At 41.7% G+C, this 22,176-nt stretch overlaps 1 protein-coding gene across 3 annotated transcripts; it reads right to left on the bottom strand.

The window, feature by feature from the left end:
- Window positions 1-332: 332 nt before the first annotated feature.
- IFT52 (intraflagellar transport 52) lies at window positions 333-21,514 on the bottom strand. 3 transcript variants are annotated; one of them, XM_077335379.1, is made up of 14 exons: window positions 21,389-21,514; window positions 19,163-19,287; window positions 17,171-17,258; window positions 15,094-15,223; window positions 12,949-13,024; window positions 12,764-12,835; window positions 9,879-10,005; window positions 8,022-8,108; window positions 5,907-5,975; window positions 5,097-5,251; window positions 4,387-4,474; window positions 3,338-3,446; window positions 2,091-2,236; window positions 333-648 (listed from the first exon to the last, which is right to left on the bottom strand). In XM_077335379.1, the coding sequence occupies exons 1-14, from the start codon at window positions 21,404-21,406 to the stop codon at window positions 601-603; spliced, it is 1,338 nt and encodes a 445-aa protein (XP_077191494.1). In that variant the 5' UTR covers window positions 21,407-21,514; the 3' UTR covers window positions 333-600. The 3 variants fall into 3 exon arrangements, with proteins under 3 accessions (XP_077191494.1, XP_077191496.1, XP_077191495.1); XM_077335381.1 differs by lacking the exon at window positions 21,389-21,514 and adding an exon at window positions 17,889-18,009 and having other exon boundaries at window positions 17,154-17,258; XM_077335380.1 differs by lacking the exon at window positions 21,389-21,514 and adding an exon at window positions 17,889-18,009.
- Between the last annotated feature and the right edge of the window lie 662 nt (window positions 21,515-22,176).

Raw genomic sequence — 22,176 nt, 5'->3', positions numbered from 1 at the left:
CCATGTGCCCCTGCCAGCATTTGCTCATGGGAATTGGGAATTGCAGTCCATGAACTCATGGAGTTCATGGGAATTGTAGTCCATGAACATCTGGAGGACCACAGGTTGACTACCCTTGCCTTAGAGGTCTCCCATCCAAATACTAGCCAGGGCTGATCATGTTCAGGTTCTAAGATCTGACTAGCTTGTGCTACTCACGTCAGGGCCCCATCGGATATAGGGATAAATAATTCCTTTTGTTTTGTGACCAGGAGCATAGAATCATACATGACAGCCACACGCAGACACTTTGTAAGAAAAAACCTTAAACAAAACAAGCCAGAGACAATGACTTGAAGATGTACAAAATGGTATCTTTACTTTAAAAAAATAGAAACTGGTTGAATATGGGATGCACATAAAAACTTATCAAAATTATTGCTGCCTGTATGGCAATCATTCATTTGGCATTGAACTATCTACATACATACAAGATATTACTGGGCACAGAAAATGGCAGGAAACAGTCCACCAGTCTACTGAGCAAACATACAATGGAAGAAAGTGGGCTATGACATCCCCCAGCCGAGCCATATACTTCAGTCAGCAAAAAGACAGGGGTCAGAAACCACTCTGGAATACGGCTTCACTTGTATCAACATCATGTTCCTTTAAGAAAAGACAAGGACATTTATCAAAAGACATACAAGTCAAATGAGAAGTTCCTTTATTTCTATGCATTTGCAAATTTTAAACGTGAAGTTATTTTGAATAGTGTTAATATTTTTGCATTTTGATATTTAATCGTGCAATAATGATCAAACCTTTCATGTTCTTTGATGAGAGTTTTTAGTGCTTTACTGCAGTTGAATACAGGTAATTCGATCACCATATAAGTCTAGATGGGTCCCTTAACATAGCGGTCCCCAACCTTTTTCCAGTTGAGGACCGCCGCTGGGGGTGGGGGAGAGCTGCCGTCCCGGGCGCTGCATTTTCGCCAGCAGGGGGCACTAACGCGCATGCGCAGCAGCTCCGCACATGAGCGTTTGTGTCTGCTGGCCTGCCGGAGGCCACGCCTACCTCTTCCCCCCTCTCTCACAGCAAGAAGCTAGCTGGGCCACGAGCGAATGGGCCACTTTGGTGGACGCTTTGCTCGGGGCCTGGCAAGCTTCTCGCTGCGGGGGGGGGAGGGGAAAGAGGCAGGCGCGGCTGCTGGCGGCCTGGTACCAAGGCCTTCGTGGCCCGGTACTGGGCCGCAGACCGGGGGTTGACGACCGCTGCCTTAACACTCCAGTTACACTTCATTCTGTTTAGCTGAAAATGTCAGATGTTCAACACTTGACATTTTCTTCCCTTCAAAGGGGAGTAGGTGCTGCTTATGGGCACCCTCTAGAGGAAGAGGAAGAAAAGATCATCTTCTCATGTGAGAAATTCAACAGGATGCTGCCTGAAGGACTCAAGCAAACACATGGCTTAAAGGATTGGAAACAGTACTTGATATGGTCACCTCTGAAATTCTTCAAGTGCCTAATTTATGTACCATTTCAACCCCCAATACCACTGTTAGGAAACCAGGAGATGCCAGAGGACTTGCTATTCTTTCCTCTTTTCCTTTCTCGACAAACATTAATACCAAAATACTATTAACCGCAAAACAGAGCATTCAACCATAGTTAGAGTGGGGTTGAAAACCCTTTTTGGACATTACAAGAAACCTGTAGTTTCACTAAACTAGTTAAACTGATTATCTAATACAGAGCACTCCAGTCATTATTGCTGCTCAGGGTCCATCAGAGAAAGATCTGAATTGAGTTTATTTTTAAAAGCTGGTTTGCACTCTGAATGGAAGAAATTTTAGAGCTTGCTGAAACAGCATAATCAACTGGCTTTAAAAGCAAAGTAAACACATTGTAAAATCCTAGTTTCTAACTAATATGAATGCAGTGCCTTCATATTCGCTCACCAAAGTGAAGGAGGAACTGGCTTTCCCAGAAGCCTAGCCTTATGTCTCTCCTTGAATCAACGCGCGCGCACACACACACACACACACACACACACACACACACACACACACACACACACACAGATACAGAAAATGCCTAGCAGCTTACCTGATTTAACTTCTTGAACTCCACTACTTGGAAGAAAATGTGCTCCAATATATGTTTGGCATCTTGCTGTTCCTTTGGGAGTTTATTTGTCACTCCTAGAATATCACCACATTTTCTGACATAGAATTCCAGGTCATCTTCAGTGCCTAACACCATCACACAAATGAAATAATTCTTTGAAATTACAATGCAAGTTTCACAAGAATTAAGCCTCTCAAGTCCGGATCTGTTCTTAATAAATACTCCACAAATACTACAGTATTCAGGATTCTTGGCAATTCTTGGCATCAACATCCTGAATTTTTCTAGAAATATATGAGAATACCCAGGACTGGCATTTTGAGGATTCTAGACCTGATTTCTCTCTCTCACACACACATGCCATTTTACAAGTCTCTAGGGCAACAGGATGGATCGGGGGAGTACTGCCCACCAAAAATGGGAACGTACGTACATTATAGTTGGTTCTGTCTGCCCAATCATGACAATCCTTTCAAAGCCACAGCTTCCAAATTAATAGGCATGAAGAAGAAGAAGAAGAAGAGTTGGTTCTTATATGCCGCTTTTCCCTACCCGAAGGAGGCTCAAAGCGGCTTACAGTCGCCTTCCCATTCCTCTCCCCACAACAGACACCCTGTGGGGTGGGTGAGGCTGAGAGAGCGCTGATATCACTGCCCGGTCAGAACAGTTTTATCAGTGCCGTGGCGAGCCCAAGGTCACCCAGCTGGTTGCATGTGGGGGAGCGCAGAATCGAACCTGGCATGCCAGATTAGAAGTCCGCACTCCTAACCACTACACCAAACTGGCTCTCATGGAGGATAAAAGCAGACCTGGCTGCAGCATGATTCTATTTTGGAGGGCTGCTAACTTATCTCACATGGTTATTGTGAGGATAAAATGGAAGAGAGAAGCATTACGTACACTACTCAGAACAAATAAACAATAAGTACATCTGAGGATGGGCAACAGTAGGCTAGTGGGTGGATGAGTGGGAAGGAGAGAAGAAAGCAGGGAAAAATGGAAGTATGGGGGTTACCAGGAGGAAAGAAGAACTTGTGTGGTAAGGGGGATAGAGGAGGAAATATATCTCAGCTAAGCAGAACTGGGGTGTACCTAAAAGTCAAAGGTTTCTAATGCATTTTGAAAAACCCATTTTATGGTACCGTCGTATTACTTTGGAAGGAATTTATTTCATTTTGTTGCAAATTAATATTAGCTTAGCATACTTGAATGTTTGCCCTACTTACATTTGTTTGTTATTTGGGCAAGACGAGCCTTCTCAGAAGAGAAAGTTTCATCCAAATCAAACAGGTCCAGACTGGGAGGAGGTAGTTCTCTGAAGGTAGGTGGGAAAACCTAGTAAATAAGAAGTATAAACTGTCAAGTCCAATCATGCCCTGGCTCATATGAAGTAAACAGTTTAATTAGATCCTGTACCAATACTAATTGCCATAGTCCACCAATTTCTAGAAAAAACAATGAAATAGTGTGTTGGGGTGAGGAGGACGAAGTCGTTTTTGAATTATGTTGTTTCCTAATTCTAGGATTTCAGGAACTGGCATGCCTGGGCTGGGAGTGCTTAATCCATAACCTGAATTTAGGGAAATTCATCTAATTGTGGGACCTTGACATATGAAATGGATTTAGGCTGGCAATACAGAATACACAAAAGTAGATGAAGATGCCTCATACTAGTTTGGTTTGCCAAGATCAGTGTTATTTGCTCTGACTAGCCACAGCTCTCCAAGGTTTCAGGCAAAGGTCTTTCCCATCACCTATTACCTAATCCATTTAGCTGGAGATACCTCAAATTGAATCTGGGACTATCTGCATTCAAAGCAGGTACTCTATCCCTGAGCAACAGCCCCAGTGGATGAGCTTCTGACTTGACGAATGAGAATGGAACACTCTGTCCATGTCAATTGTTCCCTCACTTTTACTTTTCCTCAAAAACAAAAGTTGTTAACTGCAAGGTCTTTCAAAGGTCTGCCTCATCTTACATCTCTGCTCCTATTTCTTCTTGCCCTGTGCCTAGAACCAAAATTTGTATCCCAGCTGCCCATATGTCCTGATTAAATCCTTCTTTCTTCCCCATTTTGATCATGTTGCTTGCCCTTTTGTTGAAACGCACTCCATGAACTGCTAGGTCAATACTTTACAAAATTAATCTTGTATTCTTACTACTTCAAAAACCTTGTTTGCTCCAGTCTTGTCCAACGCCTGGATTATAAATACATTTGTTCTTCTTACACAATCATGTAGTAGAATAACAGCAACAAACAACTGTATTACTCACTGCTGGTTGAAGTGCAGGTAGTGGAGTTTCAAAGCGAGGCTGAATTAGCTGAAGTGGTTCATATTTCACATTCAGCTGTTCATAAGATCTACAATGAAATCAGATTAGCTAAATTTAAAAACAAAGATAGTTGACAACATGCTTATGTCTAACTGGAGAGTCACTGGAGAAGACAATAATGCTAGGAAAAACTGAAGGCAGCAGAAAAAGAGGAAGACGTGAGATGGATTGACCCAATCAAGGAAGCCATTAATAGGGTTGCCAAAGGTCAAAAGTGACTTCATAGCAACACATACACACAATTCTCAAGTGGACTACTTAATTAATATTTTTGAACAGAACTACCAGGAGGACCATACACAGATTCCCTCTAGACCAAGCATACCCCCACACACCTGTGGTCTGTTTCTATTCTCCAAACCAGGATTAAACCAGAGTTTGGAGGGAAGGGGGGAGACAGTTTGTTCTGGCTTGTCCATGTCAAACTAGTTTCCCATGATAGTAAGAATGAATAATTTCAAAACTGTGTGTGAAGGGGGCAGGCCATCCAAGGCTCATTCCATGACAAATCCTAGTTTATTGTTGTGAATAATGCCATTATTTAGCTGCTTTGGTGGTGTTAGGGCAGAAAGGCAGGTAGCAAATTCTTCAAACAGATAATTTGAATTTAAAGACAAAAGCAAATGATGACAGCCGACAATGAAACCAACTTGATTATTTTGGGAAGTGCTGTAGTATCCAGCTGGTAAGTGGACATGTCAAAAAGTGTTGTGAAGTCTCGTGGGTTTTCATCTCCCTCTTGCAGGCAGACTCGCAGCCGCTCGGACAGTTTGGCTATATCCGGAAGCATTGTATAATCAGATATCTGAAAAATCACAGAGTATGCAGAATTTGCTGGAGCTATTAACAGACCATTCCCAGTATGATGGGGAACCATCTGACAAAAATAAAGAGACCATTCTTCAAAGTAATACTTTGCAGCTTGACTGCTCTCGTGGAAAGAGAGCAATTCCATCAGCATTTTTACAAACAGTTAGATACATCAATTAATTCACAAAACAGATTTTACTTGTTCTGTTGAAGTTCAGTTAAAGGGCTGGAGTCAACCAGGCGTCACACTGGTAAAAAAAGATTATGTTGGGAATAATGCAGCTTGTACAGAAAAATACTATGTGAGACAAGGAAAGGAGTGGAATTGGGTGAGACCGAGCAAAAGCATTGGTTGGATCTAAGCCAGCTTCATTATATTCTTCAAGACTGACATGTATTTTGATAGCATTCTGTTTGTCATGGCAAAGCTGATCACTCAGTTACACCCGAGTGACACTTGTACATTCTTCACAATATGAAATAGAGATGAAATTTAATGGATACAATTACCGAACTTAGGAAATTTTGCAAGTACTAAAATTAACAGTGAAACTTCTTAATTCAAGATGACCAAAGCTTCCTTGGTAACGAGGAAAACAAGTAAGCATATTAAAGACAAAAATTAAAACTATTAAACTAGATTCTCTTACCTCTGGATCTTCTGCATCGATCTGATTTAAATGGAGGTCATTTGTTGTGAGCCACTGGAAAAGTACCTCCTAAAAACCACAGTGTTCTGGTAAGTTTGTGGTTTTATCAGGATGATTTACATTAAAACTTCATAATAGCTAAACTTCCTCAAAATATACAATTAATGTAAAGGCATAAAAAGAGAAATACATAAGTTAGAAAATATCAGGGGAGTTAACTCCCCAGCAGAAGTGATAATGTGTGGACATACTACTCCTAAGGGTTACTTAAAAGTGGGATTGTACTACTGCCTGCCTGATCAAACCTTTGAGGCTAATCTTGAGATGGATAAGGAAGTGACTAAAGCAAATGTTATTATACCCTCACATTGGCTGGATAAACCTGTGCTCAAGAAATAAAATTCCTAGACATCATAAATGACTGTGCCTTGGAAAAGTTGGTCACAGAGCCAACCAGAGGGGTTCTGGACTTGGTTCTGAGTGGGTCTCAAGACCTGATGAAAGATGCAGAGGTTGTTACAGCAGTTGGGAATAGTGATCATAATGCTAACTTCAGCGTTCAGCGTTAATGGAAAGTTACCCCTAAAGTCTAAAACTATAACATTTGATTTCAAAAGAGGGAAATGTACAAAAATTAGGGGAAAGCTGAAAAAGAAAGCTGAAGGGGAAACACAAGAGAGTCAAATTCCCCAACAGCAGTTGTTCTCAACCTGGGGGTCGCAACCCCTAGGAAGGTCAATCAACCCTTTTCCCAGGGGTCGCCAAGACTGCTGCAGCTGATGCAGCCGCTGCAGCCACTGCACCATCACCACACTGCCGCCGCTGCACCGCCACCACAGCGGCAGCGGTCTCGACAACCCAAAGGGGGTCACGGCAGGTTGAGAACCACTGCCCTAGAGGATGTTTGGAAACCATTTAAAGCCACATTTATTGAAGTCCTAATAGAATGCATTTCACAGGTTAGGAAAGGCACGGCCAAAAGAGGCCTGCGTGATTAGCAACATAAGTCAAAGATACTATAAATATTGAAGAGGCTTCTTTTAAAAAGTGGAAGGCCTCCCCCCAGTGAACTGAACAGGAGGGTCAACAGGCTCTGACAAAAGAAACGTAAGTCAATAATTAGGTATGCAAAAAAGATAGAATCGTAGAAACATAGAGTTGGAAGGGGCCACACAGGCCATCTAGTCCAACCCCCTGCTCAACACAGGATCAGCCCAAAGCATCCTGAAGCATCCAAGAAAAGTGTGTATCCAAACTTTGCTTGAAGACTGCTAGTGAGGGGGAGCTAACCAACTCCTTAGGCAGCCTATTCAGATGCTGAGGAGCAGATTGCTAAAAGCATCAAGAATAAAAGCTTTAAAAGTTTATATAGATGAATGAAGAATAAATCTATCAATCACTACTACCTGTGGTGATTTTGGAGAACCTCCATGTTCAGAAACACTAGGCCTTTGAGTCCTAGAGCCAGGAAGCAACATCAGGGGAAGGTCTTGGCTTCTATGCTCTGTTGTTGGCCACTGTTTGAGACAGGATGCTGGACTAGATGGATGATTGGTCTCATCAAGCAGGGGCTCTTCTTATTTACTAAGCTTAATTAGTGACCTTCACAGGAGGTTCTCCACTAAAGAGTGGAGCTCTTATTAATAATGACATTGTTGCCAGGCATTTGTCTTTGTCTTGACTGATTAATGTCCCTACCAAGCAGCCAAGCTGAAAAAGACTTACTCTTGGTTTCCTTTACTTATTTGTTTACTGATGCTTTGTAAATATTGGTTTATTGATTTATATTTATTAGAAATATACATTCTGGATGTCCCAAGCAAAAATATACATGAAAATTGCCAATTTGTGCCAATATCCCTGAAAAATATGTGCTGCTTTCTGTGTTTGGGCTTGAGGCAGATACAGCAACAGATTCCATGGCATTTTGTTGGCCAAAGGGCCTACATATACATATGATCTAAGCAAATATTTCCCAGAGTCTTACAATCAACAGTAGTCTAAACTAAGCTCAGATGACACAGTTTTATACCAGTTCTGGTATCTAAGCTTTGAGAAAAGCTGATCAAGTGAGCATGAGAACACATGATATTAAAAAGACTAAAAAACACTCACCATTATTTTGCTGTTCTCTTCCTTTTCCAAATATTGGTCACTGAACATATGGCAAGATCCTAACACAGCTAACTTTCCACCTTGGCTCTGTCAAATAAAAAATAATAGAAAATGTTTCATGGATCACATTCTGGGGACCATCAGTAATATTGCTTCAAGTATGAATCAGCACATTCTATTAACAGGTATAATTTTTAATAAAATACTCCATTAAATCTTTAAATGGTGCCATTGTAAAAACTGTTGGTCTACCTCGAGCTTTGAGCATCTGTTTTCCTATTACTGCTGCTGGGAAAGATTGATGGTAGTTCCCAAAGGTATATAACTATATATTCAAGTATTTTCATTTGGTTTCTCAACTCTTATTTTTCCTGTTTACTGAATATAGAGTATCAATGTAGAGAATCTTCTTTTCCTTTCTTCTTCATTTCTCAGATAGATCACAGATTTTCCTTATAGTAATTTTCTCTGCCCTGACAGATACTCTACTGTTTTCTTCTGCTTCCTCCTGCAGCATTGTGTCTATCATTCCCTCCAGTAAGACAAGGGAAAACAAAATGTGTAGTTAGTGACTGATTCTCTCGCCCAGTGCCTCACTCAATTCAGTCTATCCAAACATGATAGGCAGGAAAAATCTGGGGTCAAGAAGTATGGTGGAAAGAACAGTTAGGCTCAGAAGAACTCCAGGCAGAGGTTTCACCTGTGCTCAGGTTACTGCACCTCAACCCTTTTTTACTCAAGCCTCTCAATCACCCTAGAAATCAACTTTGCAAAGTTAGACAGATTACAAAGCTACAGAAGCAGCTGCTGACAGAAAACCAAATCTGATAAATCTATGTACAGGACTCTTTATAACCTTGTGTGTATTCTCTTTTACCACTGTAGAAAAAGTCAGTTACTCTGTCCAAAACAGAAAGACCAGTGTCCAATATACCATGCAGCCATAAGCAAATCTTATCTGTACCCCAAAAATAATCACATAAAAATCAGCATACATGTGCAGAGGTAATTGGGGATGAAAACTAACACTGCATGTCATTTTCACCCGGAATGGCTTTGGGGATAAAATGTTTGTGCATTTTTCAAGTTATGTCCATTAAAATACATTTTAGTTGAATTCTTCTATTTTGCCACTTTGTTGCTCTTTCCATATGCCAAAATTCTAACTAAAATCAAATGCCTGGCATCCAAATACCAAAACAGTACTACTCTTAAAAAAAAAATCAAACTATCATTTCAGGATCAAAATCCAAGTTAATTCATTTCAGAAATGTAACCTCCTTAAAAGAAAATAACGTGTTAGATAGTACGCTATACTATATTGTATTTAGTCTTGAAAGGAACTGAAAAATCATATAATTATGATTGGCACACACCTGAAAATTTAAGAAAAAATTACTGTCCAATGTAAATCATTTGCTAAAAATATCATAGATTTGGTGTTATGGTTAGGAGCGTGGACTTCTAACCTGGTGAGCAGGGTTTGATTCCTCGCTCCCACATGCAGCCATCTGAATGACCCTGGGCTCGCCACAGCACTGATAAAGCTGTTCTAACTGAGCAGTAATATCATGGCTCTCTCAGCCTCACCCACCTCACAGGGTGTCTGTTGTGGGGAGAGGAAAGGGAAGGAGATTGTAAGCCGCTCGAAGACTCCTTCTGGTAGAGAAAAGCGGCATATAAGAACCAACTATTCTTCTTTATCTCTGTTCAAAGTTTGTATCTTCATCCTTTAGCAAAAAACCGCTAGCCTAGGATACATTTCTGATAAAATTGCACAGAAATACAAATAACATGATTATGTATGAAGCTATACAATAAAAGCAGCACTTTTTAATTGTTCATGCAATCATGTACCTTATAATGATAAAATGCCAAGATGGGTCTATTAAGAGGAAAACAGACAGATCCTGTAGACAGAACAGCGACTGCTGGTTTCATCACATTCAACGTGGCACCAAATGGGTAAATAAAAGTAAGAGCCCTGCAAAAATATACATCTGTCATAATCTTTGTGAACATTTTCTAAGAGGTCCTACTTCTTAACAACATTCCTATAATATATACCTGAGTGTACCTGAGGGACCGCCTCCCTGCCTATGCCCCTCAAAGAGCTTTACATTCCACCATCGCCAACTGGCTAATGACCCCTGACACTAAAGAAGCCTGCTTGGCCTCAACCAGGGCCTGAGCCTTTTCTGTCCTGGCCCCCACCTGGTGGAATGAGCTCCTAATGGAGCTAAAACAGTTCCACAGGGCCTACAAAACAGAGCTCTTCCACCAGAGATTTGATTGAGATCGAGTGATACCAGCTACATCTACAGGGCCCCTGCTCCCTCCCTCCCAGAAATCTACCCATGCATTCTGCCCCTGGACTTGTTTGCACTGTTATTGTCCGTTACCTCTGTTATAGCTATTAATATTATTATTGTTGTAGTTAGAATCATAGAGTTGGAAGGGACTTCATGGGCCATCTAGTCCAACCCCCTGCACTATGTACACTCACATCCCAATCACTCATCTACTGTAACCTGCCACCCCCTTGAACCTTCACAGAATCAGCCGCTCTGTCAGATGGCTATCCAGCCTGTTTAAAAATGTCCAAAGATGGAGAACCCACCACCTCCCGAGGAAGCCTGTTCCACTGAGAAACCACTCAGACTGTCAGGAACTTCTTCCGGATGTTTAGATGGAATTTCTTTTGAATTAATTTCATCCCATTTGTTCTGGTCTGTCCCTCTGGGGCAAGAGTTATTTACATGCTATGGATAAACTAAGTTCCATGCATTGTTTCTTACCTTCTGTGTAAACCACCCTGAGCCTCAAGGGTAGGCAGTATATAAATACAATAAATAAATAAATATGTTTCATACTACATTGCTGTAATGGATTTTAGAGTTATTAAAAAGTGCTACACTCAAAGTTTTCCAATCTCTTTATATATATCATATGGAAGATGCAGCCCTTTGAAATGCCATGGCTCCAAGCCATTCAGGGCCTTAAAGGTAAGAGCCAACAGTCCAAATTGTTCCTGGAAACAGATGTACAGCCAGTGCTGATATTTCGCACCAGACTGATATGATCCCTGTATTTTACTACAAGACAGTAGCCTGACTATTGCATTTTGGACCAACTGAAATGTCTGGACAGTTTTTGAAGGCAGCAAATTACAATAAACTAACCTAGATATGATCAGAGCATGGATCACTGTGGTTAGATCACACTTTCTGAAGAATAGCTGCAGGAGGGTGTTTAGCCTTTTCTGCAATGTTTCTGAGGCTACTTAAAATGGCCTTGAGTGCATTTTTCTGTTGGCTTTCAGGACAAAGTGTAATGTTTGTGTTCCCACAGACCTCCAAAGATTTGTGATACTGCTACTTTGCTCTTTCCAGGCCAGACCCATTTTAAGCCTTATTTGCTTTTGCTGAACATCTTGTATGTTACCACTGCTTAGATTTTTTGTAAGATGCTTCAAGACAGGACACATATTTTTTAAATTAATAAAATAAACTAACATGGATCGACACCTTATGTTATTGCACTTTACCCAACCAAGGAGGTGCTTCTGATAATTCTGAGTTACTACTACACTCTCTTGCTCTTCCATTTTGCTCTTCTCTTGGGTTGGAACCAGACTAAATTTTCCATTACAGAAGGCCCTTCTCTTAGTGGAACAGAACATTCCCCCACCCTGATCTCCCTGAAATGCTGCTTCTGGAGGAAGAGGAATGCTGAGGAAATGCACAAGATGCAAATCAGGGATCTGCAGCAGGAAGGCAGACTCCTTCTGTTAGTTGAAAATTTAGCTCACTGTTTCTTTCAATTATTAAAAGTCATAACCTCAATTTTATCTTTGATTCTTTTTTTTCCTCACTGCATACACCTGATAAAATTTACCTGGCATTTTCTAACTCATCTTACTTTTCTCTCTTTTCTCTACTTTTCTCTCGTGTTTTTCATTTCAAATGAAGTGCCCCATGCATCTGACAACCTGGGCTCTGTCTCACAAAAGCATATCCCACAGTAAATTCAATAAAGTGCCACAAGACTCCTTGTCATATAATCAAAGTAGGTCCTCTAGAAGAACTATAGAACCATACTTTGCTTCCTTTCTGCACAGATTATTAGCTGCATTTAACCAGTTTTTCTGCAAGTAAAAAAAAAAAAGGAAAGGCCCCCCCTTGACCACCCAAAAAGGCACAGTATGACCTGCATGAACAAAACACATGTAGTAAAGAAGAATTAGGCAAAATTGAGCAAAAACACAGGTTGTATCTACCACTTTATGTCCAGAGTGCACAAAAAGGTGTATTACAGTAAATAGAAAACAAACATTCCACGAATGTATATAAAGCTCTTACATTCTCTGGATTGTCATATGATAAATTCCCCTAACAATTATGCAAAACTGAAGATGCAACATACTAAAGGAAACCAGTCCAGAGGCAGCAAACCACTGAAAACCACTGCCAGGAAGTAATATCAGGTGAAGGCCTCAGCCTCTATGCCCTCTTGTTGGGCCTGCAGAGGAACTGGTTGGTCACTCTGAGAGACAGGATATGAACTAGATGGACCTTTGGTCTAATCCATTAGGGCTATTCTTAGGCTCTTATACAGAATCTGAGACATTCTACAGAATACTCTAAACATATTAGGATTTTCCTCCACATACTGACGACTTCCGAAAATACTCAAGATTCATAGCAATTGTAAAGGGTTTAGGGCCAAAAAAAGATACTTACTGAGAATCATTTCCACTGTTCTCTTCATCTATTATTCCAGACACTGTTTTTCCTGCCGCTCTGCTGATTTCACTTTTTGGTGGAAACACAAACAGATTTTTGAAGGTATTATCTAACTGCTACACAAATCAAGATTTGCACTAATGCACAGAGCAATTATATACCCTCCACCATCAAACACCTACCGATTTAGAACTCCATTGGAGACCAAGGCTTCTTTAGGATGGAAATATTTATAATACACATTCCTCACCACAGAATCTAAATAAAGGAGGGAAAATAGAATTTTTTCTTCTATAGTATCATGCTGAAAATGGTAAGATATGAATCAAATGGTGAAGCAATTTGAAGCAATTTTCTTTGTTAGATATCAAGAATAAGAAGCGTGTATATACCCCGTAACAAAGATACATGTAAGAATGTCACAATGAAAATACAGGATATAATCTTGCATAGAGAGCAGGGTAAAAAGCTGTACTACTGTACTAAAAAAAGTTGTGCTTTGAAGATTGTCCCCCCTTTAAACTAAAGCTCTTCTGTACTTCATTTAGCACAGCTAGCCAAGAGTTAGCTCTTAGGTGGATTGCTGAACCGCACTTGATGACTCTTGAGGCCCTAGAGCAGTGGTCCCCAACCCCCGGTCCGCAGCCCAGTGCCAGGCGGCGAGAACCTCAACAGTGGGCCATGGCTCCCTCTCCCCACACACACACACACACACCCCGCAGCGAGAGGCTCGGCAGGCTGTGAGCAAATCGGCTGCCAAAGCAGCCAATTAGCTTGCGGCCTGGCAAGCTTCTTGCTGCGGGATGGGGAGGAGAGGGAAGCATGGCCACTGGCACACCGGCGGCGCAAATGCGCATGTGCAGACCTGCCACACATGCGTGTTTACGCCTTATGTTGGCGCAAATGCGCATGTGCGGCAGTTTCGCACATGCACAGAGCACCACACATGCGCGTTTGCACCCCTGCCGGAAGCGCAAACGTGCATGTACGGCAGGTCCGTGCATGCACAAAACTGCCGCATGTGCGCATCTGTGGCACTGCCGGGCGCAAATGTGCATGTGCAGCAGATCCGCGCATGTGTGTTTGCGCGGGCCCCAGGTCGCCCTCTCCCCCCACCCCTTGGCAGCAGTCTGCAACTGGAAAAATGTTGCAGACCGCTGACCTAGAGGGCTTTTTTTGGGGGGAGGGGCTGCTCTTTGGAAGAACCTGCTGATAATATACATATGTAGAGTACAAGAATGCCATGTTTCCTGCTCCTCTTTGCATAAATACCAAGAGGAGCAACAGGATGACAAGGCTAGGTCACCCACTGATGGACAGGACCCCTGTATAGCACAAGTTTGCTCAAAGAGCAGCAAAACAAAACCACCATTCTTTGAAAGTAGTTCAGCAGTGGAATAGGCTGCCTAAGGAGGTGGTGAGCTCCCCCTCACTGGCAGTCTTCAAGCAAAGGTTGGATACACACTTTTCTTGGATGCTTTAGGATGCTTAGGGCTAATCCTGCGTTGAGCAGGGGGTTGGACTAGATGGCCTGTATGGCCCCTTCCAACTCTATGATTCTATGATTCTATGAAACAGCTCTTTTGCCTTCTCTTCTGCACCAACCTAACAGACTGAAACCACACTGCCCTCACCCATTGGCACTCTAATTTGCATTCACTGGGTTTCCAATTTCTATGCATACACTTAGAGCCCAGAGTGTCCCCCCAAAGGAGTGTCCCCTTCCCCTTTCCCTCCCCTCCTGCCTACTATAACCACTACCCATTCCCACCAGTCAGACCTTCAAAGTTCCAGTTGTTTACTGCCTGGAGCCTGCTCTCCTTGTGTGTGTGTGTGGGGGGGGAGGAATGCTGTGATGCCATACATGCAGGCAAGAAACACTGGACAGGGGAAATGTGATGGTTAGACCAAGCAGCAAGAGAGAGAAAAGGCAGGCTAGGCCTTTTGCAGAACAGGGGGCTCTGCGCCACAATCCAGTGCACGCCACTCAAGGATCAAATTGCCAATCACATGTCTGCAGCACAATGAGCCCCGGAGCTTAATGGTTCAGGCATATCTGGAAAGTGAAAAACTGACTTAGAACATTCTGTGAACCACTCTCGCTCAGGTCTACAAGGGCAGCCTATGGTAGGAGTGAGCCCCTGAATGAAAGGGCTTGAGCTTAAAGCAAAAGGCCTGGAAAAATGCTATATCTAACAGTATCAAGCCTGGATATTAAAACAACAAAACCTGCTTAAATAAACTGGTCACTTGTTTTTAGTTTGTATCTACAGCATGCAAACACGGTCAAGCCTGACGGCCAGAGACAATCCCAATTCAGGTATTACCATTATTGACCATGATCCCATATTCTTCCAATAAGAAGTTGATGTTCGTGTCATATCGAGATTCACCACCTTCTCCCAGCATCACCAAGATATCCCCACCACTTTCTAAATACTTCTTCAGAACCTCAAACTGAGAAGGGAAAAAGAGCTCATAATCAGAAGAACTAATTCAACAACCCCTAAAGGAAAGAGTTACCATTGAAAATTAAGATACCGTACTCAGACTTATGTAGTATATAAGTACCAATACCTATTTGATTTAAAAACCTCACTCCTTTGTTCTCAGAAGATGACTGGCAAATTATTCCTGAAGACTGTCTTCGTCTATAGCAGCACAAAGGATTTATTGTATGAACAGTCTGGGATGCAAAAGAAATGTCTAACTTCAGTCTTGCACAGCCTATTTTTTCCCATCAAAATAAATCCTCATGCTAGAGGATGCTGGAATGCATACTCGGTCTGTGTAAACAGCAAAATTTATCTGGGTTAAGTAAGTCACTTAGCAACATAAGATGAGCCTTGCAGGATCAGGAAAAGATCTTTCCCCGCCCCTTACCAAAATACTCTGGTAATCAGCAGGTGGCTCACCAATAATTGGCTAGGAGTCTACTGGAAGATTACAATCTACCTTTTACTTGCACCTGGTTCCCACTGTTATGGTTGTTCTTATTATGATTGCAATATATATTCATATGTTTTATGTAAACTGCCCTGAGCCTTATGGGAGGGTGGTATAGAAACACAATAAATAAGTAGATAAGTAAACAGATAAATAAATAAAAATAATAAATAAATACATAGTAAAAATTATTTTGAGGGACTTGCAAGTTTTACTGTAGTACTTGGAATGCTCAACAGACATTTGAACTAACCTACTCTTCTCCTATGAATCTAAAAGGCAAAAATTCAAAACAATAACTGAATCCCAATAGCTGTTACATCAGAAAAGAGGTAATTGAATCAATCCACTACCGCAAGGGTCCCCATTGTGGTGCCTGTGGGTGCCATGGTGCCTGCCAACACTTTTCCTGTGCTTGTTAAGTGTTTTTAGAGAGTGAGCATGGTCAGGAGGGGCTTTTGCCAAATAAGGGTTCTGACTGTAGGGTGTGATGCAGCAACAAAAAAGTCTAATTGTGGTCTTGGATGGTATCAACTGGGGCACAACATCCAAATCACAAGATGTCATGGTCCCAATGAACACTGCATTGTTCAAGCTCCATGTGGAGTACTGTGTGCAGTTCTGGAGGCCTCACTTCAAAAAGGATGTGGTCAGACTGGAGAGGGTGCAAAGGGGAGCGATGAGGATGATCCGGGGCCAGGAGACAAGGCCCTACAATGAAAGGCTGAGGAACTTGGGACTATTTATTCTGGAGGATGTGGAGTGCCAGGGAACATGATTGCTCTCTTTAAGTATTTGAAAAGCTATCACAGGAGCACAGGGAGCTTTTCCTGTTGGCAGCAGAAAACAGGACTCACAATAATGGGTTTAAATTAGGGATGGAAAGGCACCAGCGGGCTATTTGGATTTTTTTTCCAGTACAAGTAGATTAACCTAGGGAGGTAGCAAGCTCCCCCTAGCTGGCAGTCTTCAAGCAGAAGCTGAATGAATATTTGTCAGGGATGATGTCAGCTAATCCTGCATTGAGTTTTAGATTAGACTAAATGGCCTACATGGCTCCTTCCAACTCTTTGATTCTATAATTTTATAATTGGTCACTGGAGAGTTCATTAGCATTGCAGAGTTTTAAAAATGCTGCACTGACAGCAGCTGCCACCACAACATAAGGATTGTCACTGAAGCTAAACGGCAGCAGCCATTTTCTGGCAGGCTCCACCTTCTGTGGCAATGATTTCATGGTAGTCATTTTCTGGCTGTGCTTCCTACATTGTGTCAAAATTACAAAAGTGCATATGAACTCAGAAAGGTTGGGGACCCCTGCCCTAGAGAAATGTCTTGCGTCCCAAGATTCCTGGGAAAAAGGCAAGTATATAATTTTATATTTTAAATAAATACATAAAACAAGAAGATAACTAAATACTTAAGCAGTTCTTTGAGATACCTATGATTGCAACATACTTCAGCAGCTGTAAACTTTTCCCTGGGTCCTGCTGTAATCCATAGTTTTACTCCAGCCAACTTCTCTGAAGTGATTTCATCTTTCAAACTAGGGACAAATAAACAAGAACATATTACCCTGCATTCACAAAAGCAAGTTGTCTAGAGGTCTTGAACTACAGACTATGATTGCAAAAAAAAATATCCTTCCTTACTTGCATGGTTACCTGCAAACCACAATGTCTTACTTCTACCCTCCTTCCCAGGTATAAAGAGATCATGGCTTTCTACCTGGGAAGGAGGGTAGAAGTAAGACATTATGGTTTGCAGGTAGCCATGCAACTAGGGAAAGAAAGCAACAGGTGATTGTGAAGATGGGCAAAAGTGTTGGCAAAGTCTTTTTTTTTTCATCTATTCTGTTTTGCACCAATTTCCACATTATAGTAACAAGTAGCCTGACATATTATTCTAGTAATTTTTGTAATGGGCCTGCAAGGCCGAACAACATTACTGCGTTTAGAATACCTTGTTTCTGAGACTGAATTATGGGGGAGGGTTACATCTTTCCACATTTTATCAACAGTTCTTGGCATTGTAAAACTCTGTCCTGAGTGTTCACACAAACTTTATTTCCAATATTTAATGGAAATATTATACATTTTTTTAATGTTGTTTGTTCCCCCTGTATAAAGGGGTAGAAGTTGAACTGGTACTTACAATATATTATAAATGTACATACCAAGTTTCATTGTGAATTCTCAATGCTCAAGAAATATATCACATTACAGTGGTTTGGGTTTTTTTAACATCGTTCCTGTGCCCATTGAAAATAGGTATTGAGGTCGAGATGGGGTTCAAACCTGAAATGCAGAATTGTGTTCTGAACACACACACCAACTTTCTTTCCAGTTTCTCAGTCTTCAAGGCCGTTTGTTGCACTATAATATATTTTGCATCTTTTGTGCTGCACCCATTTGAACTGAAAGTGTGTGTGTAAAGTGCCATCAACTGACAGCCATTTTACAGCAACCTTGTAGCATTTTCAAGGCAAGAGACATTCAAACATGGGTTGTCATTCCTGCCTCTAGGTAGTGGCACTGGACTTGCTTGGTGCTCTCCCATCCAAGTACTAACCAGGACCCACTCTGCTTAGCTTCCAAAATCTGATGAGGTCAGGTCAAGGATGAGTACTCTTACTATACCAAAGGTGTCCTTTATTTCTCCAGTTATCCCCATATTGTAGTTAAAGCACTGCTGCTGAGAAAATAATGGCATGCCAACTAATAAATTCATGGTTGAGATGAGCGTTGAATGCAGGACTATCCAAATGCTTCAGGGGGGGGGAATCCTGCCATAAACAGCTCCATCTAGTGTTTAATGTTTTATTTACCTACTTTATTTATACTCCACCTTTCTCCCCAGTGGAGACCCAAAGTGGCTTTCAACATTCTCCCGTTCTCCACTTTATCCTTACAACAATCCTGTGTGATGGGTTAGGCTACGGATGTTCAAGTAGCCCAAGGTCATACAGTCAGCTTCCAAAGCCGGATGGGAATTCAAACCTGGGCTGCCCAGGTCCTAGTCTAACCGCCACACCACACTGGCTGACAAAAAGATGTAGATTTTTTTCCCCCTATGACATGGGAGAGGCAAGAAGCTACAGAGAGGAAGACACTATCTTTAAGGCTGCCATGAATATTGAATACATTAAGTAGGTAGCTGTGTAGGTCTGAAGTAGCACAACAAAATTAGAGTCCAGTAGCACCTTTAAGACCAACAAAGATTTATTCAAGGCGTGCTCAGGTGTCGCATAACTAGTTATGTTTGAATAAATCTTTGTTGGTCTTAAAGGTGCTACTGGACTCTGATTTTGTTATGCATACAAAATGTTTTCCTTGAACTTCAATCCTGATCTAGAAACAGGAGATAATGTGCTCACGATCATTCACAATCCATATTCATATAACAATATATAATCCCATGTAACTGTCAGATACAAATAACTAAGCGTACCTCTGTATTTTCCAGTTACTGCGAAGCCTTTTCTGTAGAACCCTATAGCCACTGTTGATAGTAAAGATCTCTTTTTTGGAAGCGTTGAAAAGAATTATATTCCGAAGATCTCCCTCCATAGTTACCTCAAAGAAGAACAGAGTAATATAGAAAAGGAAACAACCAAACAGGATACCAGAATTTTTTTAAATCTTTCTTTTAAAAAGAAGATATTTGTACTTACTATGAAATTCATCAGGATAATACTTTTCTACATATCTGAACTAATCAAATCAGATGAAAATTTTATTCTGACAAATAGGTCATGACACCAAAACAGCAAGCTCAGCTCAAGTTTTTCCCCCCTGTTTATAGTTTTGTTTCCAGTTTGAAGTGTATAGAATAAAGATATGTTTAGACAGTAACAAATTATATAAAATAAAATTCAAGTCCAGTGGCACCTTTAAAGTTTTATGATTTTTGTGTGCATGCACACTTCTTCAGATACATTGAAGTGGAAGTCAATCTTAAAGATACCACTGGACTCGAATTTTATTCTGTTGCTTCAGATGAATACAACTAGCCACATGAATAAATTATTTAGTCCAGTAAAAATTCCAGCTATGTACTTAGATAACAAATATTTGATGGACCACCTCTTCTTATATTTGCTTACTGGTCAAGCTGGCAACCACACAACATCATGTGCTTGATGTACCCTTCTTTCACAAACATTTGATCATTATGAGATCTGTGTCTTTCTCACTAGGAGCACTCATTTTGGAAAACTGGCCATGTGAGATGTACAGAGCATCCTCTCTGCCAAGCTAACCAAAAGATTTAGAAAGGTGTAACTCTGTTTAAAATGGCACTATTACAGACCACATTGCTTGGAGTATGCCACAATGACCAGAACTGTTGTTGACTTGCTTAGGATTGCTCTCTCAATCCATTTTTTGGGGCAGAGGGTGATTGAAGGGGTGGTTGTTGTTGAATAGTTTATGACTGATTTATTTTATCATGGCTGGACAACTTTGCTTTTATCCTCATATTCTATTTTATTGTTGCTGACAGTCATTCTGTATGAAGAAGATTGTGGTGTACAGTTAAAAAATAGATACTGGAATACAGTTCCCAGTTGTATGAGCTAAAACTCACACTCCAATCAATGGCATTTAGTCTCTGTATCTCTGTGGGCCAAAGTGCTAATAATGAGACACATTTACATTAGGATTATTTGGAGCATGTTGTGAGTTAAGACAATCAAAATTATTGCGCTGGAGTTTCTGTTAATCAGACACTTTTACTGTCAAATGATTGTTCCCTAGGGTTTTCTGACTGGGGCACCATATAATTTGTTTTCTTAATGACAGAAACTCAAAAATCTCAGAAACAATTGACTGCAAACACAGTGGCACAACGTATTGTAGAACCTAATGGAAAACTTCCCTCTGATAACTCATTTTCACAGAGCAGGCAGAACAGACTCTCAGCACCAGTTGCTATAAACAAAACAATATAGAATTGATGTATTATACTGGTGGTGGAAAGTGACATCAAGTCACTCAGAGGGTTTTCAAGGCAAGAGGATTTACAGTTCTGAAATGCTTATCTGCCTTGGCAGACATAAGGCATATTGCATCAGAGCATATATTGAAATTAAAGACATATTAAACTCATAAACCTGTATTAACAGTGATTTCCCTTCCCCAAAAAACTCTGGAATGTACAGTACCCTTGAAAATCAAACTCATATGTAGGGAGGAGTATACTGGCTAGTAGCGTTGGACTAGACCTGGGGAGGCGCAGCGTCCAATCCTCACTGACCATGAAACAAACTGGGGGACTGTGGTGCAATCATTCCCCTCCTTGCAGGGCTGTTGTGAGGAGAGCCAAGAGCACCACTCTGAAAGAGCAGGCCAGAAACCAATGCCATTACAATCTAGGTATGCCATAAGTGTTGAGGTGGGTGAAGAAGACCCCAACCACCAAGTATAGGCTGGGCATCTGGGAAGGGAACCCAGGCACAGCGACTGCAGACCACTGAGACGCACTGGCAGGCAAAGCTTCACCTGTCGGATTCCTGCCTGTCGCAGCCCTTAAAAGCGTGGTCAGGGCGATGAAGGGGAGCAGCCAGGCTGGTGGCTAGATGCCTGCTGCCAGCGCGCTCTCCCTGGGGTCCCTCAAGGCGGGGGTTCCCGTGGAGGCAAAGGTCCCACAGGGACGGTCCCGAGGAAATCGATTTACCTGAGGAGTCGCTACCATCTTCCCGCGGCCCCGCCAGCCGAGCAGCCGAGGACGGTAACCAAGGGCCGCTCCCGCCCTAGCAACGCAACGCCCCTCCCCGCCTGTTGCGCATGCGTCTAAAGAGGCTCCAGTTCGGGAGCGACGGCGAAGCTGACCGAGGGAGGCGAAAACAGAGGCGGAGGTGACGTATCTGCAGGCGTGATGACGTCAGGGAGGGTTTTGAGGGTTTGCCTTCAAGCGCTGGAGTTTTTTGTCTGAGGTTTATCATGTTTATAAAGGGGCTGTTATCAAGCCAGGACTGAGGCTTCAAGCGGCGCCGCACCAAAGAGGTTTTATTCTGGAACACACGTTGGATGAGGAATGGCAAGAAAATTTGAGTCCAATGGGACCTTTAAGACCAAAGAAGATTTATTGAAGGCGTGAGCTTTTGAATGCATGCACTCTTCCTCAGACTAAATGGAACAAAGCTCACGAGAGTACAGACATAAAGAAAAAGTGAATTAGTGGCAAATTAGTAAACTGTCATAATACCCAAATTGTGCAGTGCTATAATTCTTTGCTAAAACTGCTAATCGGTCCTTTTGAGTTTAGTTGTAGTTCACAAAAACATTGGAGAAATAAAAATGTCAAGGATAATAATTAATGGCAGACATTTTCCCAGTTGGGAAAAGAAATAATTAAAAGAGACTAGCGGCTTGCCCCATCCATCTCCACCCAGCACATCTACCCACTTGAATCTATCAGAATGGCAAGAAAGAACTCAATTGAGCCTCGCCCTTGTAAAGTGG

The sequence above is a fragment of the Paroedura picta genome, chromosome 4 (assembly GCF_049243985.1).
Source record: "Paroedura picta isolate Pp20150507F chromosome 4, Ppicta_v3.0, whole genome shotgun sequence".
Lineage (NCBI taxonomy): Eukaryota > Metazoa > Chordata > Lepidosauria > Squamata > Gekkonidae > Paroedura > Paroedura picta.
Note: the sequence above shows the minus strand (reverse complement) of the source record. Positions and strands in the feature narration are given on the sequence as shown.